Below are 10,469 nucleotides of genomic sequence, written 5' to 3'. Positions count from 1 at the left end.
ATGAAATTTGTGCTACTCAAGTGATTAAAAAACAAAAACTCAACATCATGTCTGTTCAGAAACATTGTCCTGGTTATTAGTTGTTATTCTGATGATCCACAGACTTTTAGTTTTAATGGTGATGTCTTCAGTAGACAGTAACTCTCTGTTGGATTGAAACATTTCAGTATCTTCATATTTTATTTGTATTTATTTAACAGCTACAACTGTCTTGAGGTTTTGTTACAGTGTCCCAGTGGGCTACACATGAGAAAATCCTTTTGTCTAAAAAAAATGTCACATAATAGTGAAAAATAGCTGTTATAATTCCTTAGAGACCAAGGTGACATTTTGAAATGTTTTGTTTTGTGTGATAAATATATTCCGTTTCCTGTCATCTATGACACATATAAACAGCTTCTCAGTAAATCCACTGTGAAAACCTTCAGATGTTACTAAGACACAGACTGGTTAATCTGGATTATGGTTCATTCTCCAATGATCATTAATGTGTGTATTCATTTCATTACAATACATACAGTTGTCAAGATATTCTGATTTAAGACCATAAAACTGATAGGACATCATCCAAGAACCACAAGCCGTTTAGTGCTTGTACTTGAGTGTTTCCATGTGATGCTACTTTCTGCTCCACTACATTTATTTGACAGCTTTAGTTACTTTTCAGATGAAGATTTGACACAATGGATAATAGAACAAGCTTTTAAAATACAACACATTGTTAAAGATGAAACTTCTCACATGCTTTCATTTCAATAAATGTTCAAATGATCCAATATTTCAGCAAAAAAATCAAAGATTAGACCCAAAAAAAAGTCTAAAAACTGAAAACAGATTTGTGTATCAGAACTTTGTTTTTTCTTCTTTCCTCTCCCATTAATCATCTCAGGACCCCTCAGATTTATCTGCTGACCCTTTGGAGGGGCCCGACCCCTAGGTTGGGAACCACTGGACTAAACAAGCTAACTGTATATAAAGTAGTGTAAACTAGCTCCACCTCCAGCAGCTACAACAGTAACATGCTGCTCTAACACTGATGCTTCACTATTAATAATCTAATGATGTCATATATAATAATATATCAGTCAGAGGGACCAAACCACTACTTTTACTGCAATACTGATAGTACTTCTAATTTTTCATGCGGGACTTTTACTTGTAGTGAAGTATTTTTATGACTTCTACTCAAGTAAAGGATCTGACTACTTATTCCACAACATGAGCAGCACATAAAAACATAAATTAGAAACTCAAGAAAAGTCTGTTTCCACCAACTGTTGGATCAAATCATGTTTATTAATGTGTTCAGGAAATCCCCACAGAAACAGTTTTACAGGGGAGCTTACAGATTTACAATCATTCTTGACAGAAGTGCCAGCTTAACCCCCATGGTTCAACACTGAGGACGCCTGCTGAATCTCACGACCAGTTAACTGCACACCCATTCCCCTCAACAGGCCTACCACCGAGTCCTTCCAGCTCGCCGTCGCGTCACTCGCTGACGGAGTACTCGACGTGTTGGTCTTTTCATGAAGTACGCAGTGCTATAATGTGTAGTAGCCTGTAAACAACCAGGCATTCGAACTAGGTTTCCATTTTCTTTTTTTTTTTTTCATGTCTGGACTGTTCACAGAAATAAAGAGCCTTCATATTTGGTGCCAATCCTTCATCCCAACCAGGAAAAAATTAGACAGCTGGATGCTTTCGGATTTCAAAAAACGTAAAAACTGCCAACCGTTGGTGAGAAAAAAAAAAAAAAAAAAAAAAAACCTCTTCGATGAAAATCATACGCAGTTGAGGCCCTCGAGGATACACTACTCTCATATACAGGATTTGTCATACTGCTCAAATGCATTTGGTTCAGCAGTCATAGTACAAATAGAAATGCTAAAACTAGTTACAGAAAAAAAAAAAAAAAAAATAACACATGTAACATCTCTTTAAAGGAATAACATGTGAAGCTTGTGAATGTATCAGGACACCTGTCTCTGTTTTAACCGGCTGAAGTCATGTTTGTGAAATGCCCAACACCTTATATTCCACCTACGAGAGTATGAACACTGTCAGAATGATTATACTGAAGGTCATCACAAAATCCAAATTTAACCGCGGGGTGGGGTGGGGGGGGGGTGGGGGGGTGAGATGGGGGGGAATTAAACATCAGCTAACCAAAAGAAAATTTTTTTTTGAAAAGACAAGAATTGCACATATGCAGATTCTAATTTTTAAGTAGATTTAATTGTTTGTTTATTTTTTTTAAGATTGTTGGCTTGCCTTGTGCTTCACGGTCTCGTTAGTGGGGGGGGAGAAAGGTAGTGTTCATTGGAGAACCATTGCTAAGAATAATCTGTTATATTCCAATATAATAATAATAATAAAACAAACAGCATGATTTTCAAATGACACCAGAATGATCGAGGATGGGCGTTTCTCTCTTTTTTTTTTTCCTTTTTTTTTCTATTTTTTGATTTGCTTCGACCTGATACAGGTTAAGATGCAATTTACTGGTGGGTTGCGGGTTTCAAAATCAAAAAAAAAAAAAGGAGGTTAAAATGAACATCTAGCATTCAGTCTACATCGGGTGAACGGTTCTAGTTAACATAGATATATACTACAGGGAGAGAGGGGGGGGGGGGGACAGCTTGCACCCTTGCTCTTTCTTTGCCGTATGAAAACCATGCTTCCTCCGGAGAGTAAGGGTGGGGAGAAGGGGGGGGGGGGGCCGTGCAAGACTGAGAGTGGGGGTAGGCTGAGTGGGGCAGAGGCTGAGTTTGGTGGATGGAGAAGGGGGCTTGAAAACCAGACTGCTGATTCCACAGGAGGTGTGTAAAAGGCACGCCAGGGTTACTCCCAATCCCAGCCAACATACACAGAGACGCCTTCACACCCACGCACACGCTCGCTGAACACACAAGGTACACGCACACACACGCACGCCCACACACACACAAGCAGCACAGGCTAGAGCCCCAAGAGTACTGACGAGGGACCGGGGGAGAAAGCAGAAGGAAGGGAATGAAGGAAGTTCTTGAAAGAAAGAGCTGGGGTTTTGAAAATTGGGTTAGATGGGAGCGAGGGGGCCTGGATCCGGTGCTGCCACTGTGTTGAAACAGAGAAAATAAACAACAAACAAAAATCAAAACTGGTGGAATGGATCATTTCTGGTTCTTCAGCTGGTTGGAGAGCCAGTCGAGGCCCTCGTACAAGCCGTCCCCACTGGTGGCGCAGGTGGCCTGGATGTACCAGCTGCGGTGGCGGAGGGCGTGCAAGCCCAGCTTGTCTGTGATCTCTGCAGCGTTCATAGCGTTGGGGAGATCCTGGGAGAAGAAGAAGAAGTCTGTCATGATGCAGGTTCGAGACAAATGCCAGACATCTCTATACATATTCACAAGCATGTGGACGTTTTGTAAAAACTGAAATCTCACCTGTTTATTTGCAAAAACGAGAAGCACGGCGTCTCTGAGCTCATCCTCAGCGAGCATTCTGGACAACTCCTCCCTCGCCTCGTTCACTCTCTCCCTGTCGTTGCTGTCCACCACGAAGATAAGCCCTGAAAACCAACACACAGCTACATTAACTGCTGAACAACGTATGACCATGGTTCCTCTGTTTCACAGAAGTTTCCAATTTACTTTGGGAGGGAAGTGGATATGGTATGTTTCAAGCAACCTTCGCAGTGCCCCACACCCATGTTACATATGGCTGTAATATTAGTTACAACACAGAAATGTCTGTGATCGTGCATCAGTGGTTCCTCCAGGTTGACTGCTTTACTTGCACAGCTGTGCAAATAACAATAAAAATGTAAAGAGAACAAACAGGCCTACTTGCTCTGACATAATTAAGTTCTCGACTGAGGTAGACAAAGTATTTCCTCCTATGTAGCCTTGTACATCTCTTACAGGTTTCGTGAAAGGAAAACTGGCCTATCAACAGCCTCAGGCGGAGCAACAGACAGCACACTTAAGACAGGAAGTGAGTGAAGAGAAACAGTCCAGTAAAAAAACGACCTGTCTGTGTTTGACTTGGCTGCTGATGTTTATGAGCGGAAAGGAGACGCTTGGCAACACAGGCTAGTTAGCTACAAGCTAGTCAGCTAGCGTGGCTCCATTCACAAATAACGCCACTGTTTATCATGACGTAACCACACGCGCCTTGTGCTTAATAACACACACTGCTGCTGATATTCATTCTGACACTTCATCGCAATTATCTGAGCTGAACCCGGTCGCCTCGCTCTCTGCCTGGACCGGCGCTGTGTCTCCTCCTATTGCAGGAGAACTTGTGGGCGAGCGAGTGGGGGGTGGGGTTGTGCGGAGAGAGTGTGAGAGAGGAGAGACGCAAACACCGGCGAGGCTTTACGGAAGGAACGGGTTATGTGTTTTAAGGCAACATCAAACTATATCCATACAAGGCAGTGGTGGAAGTGGAAACACTGGTGCATCTACTGGTTTCAAAGCATTTTCGTCTCTTCTTATTAATGGAACAGAAACTGCAAATTTGTCTCATTAATAACAAATTCTTCACAAATTGTTCATATTGCTTAATAAGTCTGTTTGACCCGACAAAAGCTTCATATTCACACTTTGTAATGGATGAGTGCAGCCCAAAACACTAACACGGCCAGAAATGTTATCTTGATTAATACCCAAAACCTTGAAGGATTATACTGATAAACGTGAACTGCTGAAAGTCATGAACACAGCTCAGCATTCAAGTGTAGAGAAAAACAAATTACAAAATAAACTCAAAATGTGTCACTTGGTAAATGCAGTTCTGTTGCGTGTGAAGATCCTGTTAAACACGTCATTAAAAAAGGTGTCTGATAACTTTAAGTGCAGTTAAATTTATGACGTAGTGCTGTCAAGTCATTTCAACACTTCCTCCTGTAAATTTCTAAGAGTTTTTTTTTTTAACAGTTTCTTAATCGCCACGCTGATTCCTTAAATCAGTATAAAATTATAGTAACAGCTAACGGTTAGCCTGGGAACGAGCTGGTGTTATGTGCATTGTTTTTGGTAATATGACTCATGATATACACAGTTTATAGAAGTGTATGTTTCAACTTTTCCCCATGTTCTAGTGTCAAAAAAGTAAACAAAAATCACAATAAATAGTAATATCAAACTTCACTACTTGTAGAATTGCAATACTTGAAGGCAGAGTCCATTTATTAATTTTATTTTTTGAGGCTCGTTCTGTAGCTTCCACATGTATTCAAATCTTGGTTGAAGTACATATGTTCTAGTGTCAAAATGCTATTTTCCCCAAGTCCTTCTAGAAAGATTTTTCCATGTGACCTGACGTTAGTTTCTGTATAAGTTGCTACATATAAACCCTCCAGCTTGACTAGCCAACTAACACACAGACACACAGGCAGAGCACTCACTGCTGCTGCTGCTCTGCTAAACATGCTAACTGTGTCGACACTAGACGGGCAGGGAGGGGGGGGAAAAATCAGCGCTCTAACCTGCGTCACTGCTTTTTGCTAACGGCTGAATGGGCGTTTCCATTTGAACTCGTAAAAGAATGCAGATGACGTGATCCATTAAGAATCACAACACATATCAAATTCACACCTAAGTATTGTGAAAGTACTGAATCGGGAGATAAGCCAATCATAACAGGCCTACGACTTAATAAATGAAGCATTTTGAGGAAGAAATACAGAGAATCACACTGAATTACAAGGCTAACTTCCTTTTTTTTTTTAAAAAAACTTGCATGCTGCTGCAGCCGCACCTAATAGTGACGTGATTGACAACTGAAGGAAGTCACACACTTTGACACCTGTGATTGGTGCATAGAAAGCAGAGCAACGTATTGCGAACAACGCAGCAGCATTTTTCCTATTTCGTCTGATTCTGTGTTGTTGTTGTTTGAGCCACAAACTGTGAAGCAAAAGAGACGAGTGATGAAACGGCAGGTTTGAATTTATCATGAAGAGGACGGCCGGGCTTCCTGAAATGTGTGCCAGCAAGTTTGGCAAATATTTTATTATCCCTGCAGCTCACCAAAGTACAAACAAGTTATTTTAGGCTCATTGTAACAGTAGACGAAGCGGACATGGACAACCCCAGCCTGCGGAGGAGCTGGCACTTGCTTGGGTTGCTGTAGCAGCATCTGTACACAGCTCTGTTTGACGTGCTGTTGGTTAAATTCAGACTCTCTGCTGGGTGCAAAATAGCACAAAAACAAAAAGGAGCCAACACTCTGCAAACAGCTCACACTTTTAAAAAGGTTTTAACTCTCGTATTCTGACACAAAATGGTAAAGCACTTCACCAGGAGTCACGTTGCTGTCTGCACATTTTATCTTCAAAGTCAGAGGAATTGTTGCTTCTTCAAGCCTTTCAGAGACGGAGGATTACGCAGTTTGAAATGTCAACACTTAAAATGAGAGGCACAGTAATCACTACTCTAACATATGCTGGTAGTTTTGCATGCTTTCGATGATTTTTTTTTTCATCTCACAGTATACCACTGAAAAACAAAGCAGCAGCTACGTCTTAACAGCCATCACAGGTTATTGTGACCTTAGTACAGGCATGCATTAGCAGTTCAACCAAAGAGTCACTTTTCATCCTCAGATTGTTTCATTTGAAAGGTTTTTAGATAACCAAATGCTACAACTCATGATTATTTTCATTATCAATTCATCTGCTGATTTTCTCAATCATTCATTTGATCAATTTGTCTACAAAATGTCAGAAAATTGTGAAAAATGTCTGTTGTAAATTTTTTTTAGAGGTCATGGTGACATCTTGTTTCATCTACTCAACAGTCTAACATCCAGAAGATACTCAGGATACTATCACATATGTCAGAGAAACATCTCAAATCCTCACATGTGAGAAGCTGCAACCAGCAAGTTTGTCATTTTTGTTTAAAGAAATTATTAAAACAATTATTTGATTATCAAAATAGCTATCAATTAAATTTTCTGACTATCAATTAATCGACCGTTCAACTAATCGTTGCAAATCTAAAAACACAACCAGAGAAAATACAGAGAAGTCTGAACATTGTTTTCTTTCTTTCTATTTGTTTTAATCATCTTGTGACCCATTAAGGTTGTGAAACACTACAGTTGAGGGTGTGACATTTTCCAGACAGGAAGTTAATGGATATGCAACCAAACACCAACATCTTCACGTGGGGAAGAAACAGAAGCAAATATGCTTCTTCTAGAATATTCTTGAACCCTTTATTGATCAATAATGCTGCGTCTAACTGGATGATGGTGTTTGCTGCTGCAAGATGTTTGACTAATCGAAAACGGGAGTAAAACTCCTCCATCAGCTGTAATCATGGTAAGTTCCTCATTGTAAAACTATAACAAAACACCAGTTCAAGTGAGAATGTACCTGCAGGTTGCATCATCCGGGGGTAAATACTAGGCAGCATTAGTCTTTACTGCCTTGCCATATTTAGATGAATTAAATTTCAGGAAATAGTGGAGGAATGACACAATAAGCCCTTTGAGAATGGAACAATGGTGTATGAGTCACTGGTTCACTTGCTTTAAGATCATCTCTTATGCACCAATGAGGCCACCTATAGGCAGTAATGTTCACTGACACTATTGCCAGCTGAGATCAAGTCCCCCTCACCTTGAGTGTTCTGGAAGTAGTGGCGCCACAGCGGCCTGATTTTGTCCTGACCGCCCACATCCCACACTGTGAAGCTGATGTTCTTGTATTCTACAGTTTCAACATTAAAACCTGAACAGGAGAAAAATAAAAAGGAGAAACACAGATGAAATCACTTACTTGCAGAAGAAACTTTCACACATTTAAAAAAGTTGTGAATGTTGAAACGTTACCTGCCAGACACCGCTAACAAAGCTATCGAACCTTCAATGCTTTAACATTTCTGTGTATCCAAATTCAATTTAAAGTCAATTTAATTCAAAACTCAACGTTGGTGTGAATGTTTAAGAGTAGTAGTTCACAACTAGAGCTAGATATCAAACCTTAATAATAGTTTGGTGCTAGCCAACTGTGAGTATGAAAGGACTGGTCAGCTTCATAATCTTTTATACTTATTTTATGATCTGATAGTTCCTGATTTATATCCAAATTTTGCTTCTTTTATAGTGTATTTAATTACTACTACTACTAAAAACTAAGCTCTTCCAAGACTGTGTGTGTTCAGACATTAACATAACATTTGAGAATCTTGGCCTCTTTTGCTACATCAAAAACAGGTTTTGCAGGAAAACATTTTTCAAAGCAAGGTATCATATAAAGTTCCTATAACTAATTGTAACTGTAACTTGAGTAACAGCTCTACAATCAAAAAATACACAAGTGGTAAAGTTGATTAAAAACAAAGAAAACAACAACTGTAAAATAAGAATGAAAAAAAAAACAGATGAATACATAGATATGCATACCAATGGTGGGAATGGTGGTGACTATCTCTCCAAGTTTGAGTTTATATAGGATGGTTGTTTTCCCAGCAGCATCGAGTCCAACCATTAGAATCCTCATTTCTTTTTTGCCGAAGAGGCCCTTGAATAAGCTCGCGAATACATTCCCCATGGTGACGAAGCTGTCGAGGTGGAGAAGGAAACAGAGGTTAGAAGAGTCTCACGTCTGTGGTATTTCAGTTTCAAGGTAGCACACGCCAAGAGGAAAAGATGAGCAAGAGAAGGGTATGATCAACAACACCTGTTACAGTATAGGTGGTATACTGGCAGTAAATGTAATATTCATAACGATAAAATTAAAATAAACCAAGACGGTTGATAACGCAGTATATTTTAAATCAAGGACACTCCTGATTAGAGCTACAATTAATCAATTAGTTGTCAATTATTTAATTAATTTAGAGTCAGTTTTTTACAGTGCCAGCTACTCAAATTTGAATAAATTTCTTCAGTCTTCAATGACAGTAAACTGACTATACTTGGGTTGATGACTGTTGATCGGGACATAACAAGACATTTGAGGATGTCATCCTCAGTAATGATCGAAATTTTCATAATTTTCTGACATTTTATCGCAGAACGACTGATTGATTAATCGTTTGGACTAATTTTTAAGCAAAATGATCCAAATGAACTAAAATTGTCCAAATTCTCTCATCCCAGCTTCTCAAATGTGAATATTTTCTGATCTCTTTAGTCTTCTATGTCAGTAAACTGCATATATTTGGGTTGTGGATAAAACAAGACATTTGAGGACGTCATCTCCTATTCGATTTCGACATTTTTCACCATTTTCTGATGTTTTATGGACCACACAACTAATCGTGGCTACTACTGACTGTCGCGGAACCAGAGGCAGTGAATGTAACATGGTGGGGACACCAGCGAGATGTTTACTCAATGGTTAAACGTTACGTTGAACGCTTATGGCTAAACCATCAACAACGTCAAACATTACCTAACATTTCATATGTTTTACGACCTCGCTGTTAGCTTAGCGTGTTTTACATCTTACTTGAAACCTCATTATTTAGCCAAACCCGGACAGGCTGAATACCTAACTGATGGCCAGATAAGAGAGGCCTGTTCCAGCTGGCAGGATAATGTTAGCTACTGTATGCGTGAGCCGTCACAAGACGCTAACAACAGCCCGACCTTAGCAGAAGGCCGGAAAATCCACCCGGCGGTTAAATTCGCGTACGTGACGGTTAATTTTAAAGTGAAACCAGCTCCCTGTTTAGGTAAACCGTTGCTCCTTTTAAACATTTTAACGGCCGAAGTATCTTTAGCGGGTTTCCACCACTCGAAGCAGATTAGCTTCACTAAGGGCGGATGCTTCAGCTAGCTAGCTAGCTCGCTGCTAGCGGGCGAAATCTTCCGATGTAAAGAGCAGCGCCGTTTACAACACACAGACACGCGGTATTAACACATCTTAAACATTGACATGTTATAAAAAGCGTCGGTGAAACTAAAGTTGTACCGTTTATTAATTAAAACCCACGGTGGCAGCTTCTTTTTCCCCCAGTCCGTCCGTTTCAGGAACTGCTTCGCCGAGCTCGCCTAGCTTAGCTGCTGTTAGCTAACTGCCGCGTCACAGTTAAGAGAGAACACAGTGACGTCATGTTAAACACGGATTAAAACGGGTTGTACGTGCAGCGCAACAACCGCTTTACATAGTGAGACATTTTAGGATAGAAAGCAGCGCGTTTGAGTTGAATATTACCTTTAGAAAGACAGCTTTTCGATCTTTCCGTTATCTTTCACTGTCACTCCAAAATGGCGTCTTGCGCAACCAGGGAGACACCGGCGTACGGGTACTTCCCACTCTCAAACCCGACCTAACGACCCAATCACAGTGGAAGTAGAGTAAGTAATAACCCGCCTCTGTTGGCCGGCCGTCCTATCGCTGCATCAGCTGATCCCTGTCTGCACGGTGCACAAAATGTCGAGGAAGTGAACCGCACGCAAGTTTATTCAAGTTTCAGCTACAGACTCTCTGAAAAGTGGACAACACAACTGACTGACTGGACTTTGAC

At 40.4% G+C, this 10,469-nt stretch overlaps 1 protein-coding gene across 3 annotated transcripts; it reads right to left on the bottom strand.

Moving 5' to 3' along the window:
- Positions 1-1,275: 1,275 nt before the first annotated feature.
- Positions 1,276-10,274, bottom strand: arf2b (ADP-ribosylation factor 2b). 3 transcript variants are annotated; one of them, XM_042397191.1, is made up of 5 exons: positions 10,157-10,274; positions 8,398-8,555; positions 7,613-7,723; positions 3,426-3,550; positions 1,276-3,317 (listed from the first exon to the last, which is right to left on the bottom strand). In XM_042397191.1, the coding sequence occupies exons 2-5, from the start codon at positions 8,543-8,545 to the stop codon at positions 3,156-3,158; spliced, it is 546 nt and encodes a 181-aa protein (XP_042253125.1). In that variant the 5' UTR covers positions 8,546-8,555; positions 10,157-10,274; the 3' UTR covers positions 1,276-3,155. The 3 variants fall into 3 exon arrangements, with proteins under 3 accessions (XP_042253125.1, XP_042253128.1, XP_042253127.1); XM_042397194.1 differs by lacking the exon at positions 10,157-10,274 and adding an exon at positions 9,935-10,040; XM_042397193.1 differs by lacking the exon at positions 10,157-10,274 and adding an exon at positions 9,914-10,021.
- Between the last annotated feature and the right edge of the window lie 195 nt (positions 10,275-10,469).

Source organism: Thunnus maccoyii, chromosome 20, assembly GCF_910596095.1.
Source record: "Thunnus maccoyii chromosome 20, fThuMac1.1, whole genome shotgun sequence".
Taxonomy (NCBI): domain Eukaryota; kingdom Metazoa; phylum Chordata; class Actinopteri; order Scombriformes; family Scombridae; genus Thunnus; species Thunnus maccoyii.
The sequence above is the reverse complement of the archived record's forward strand: the minus strand, read 5'-3'. Positions and strand labels throughout refer to the sequence as shown.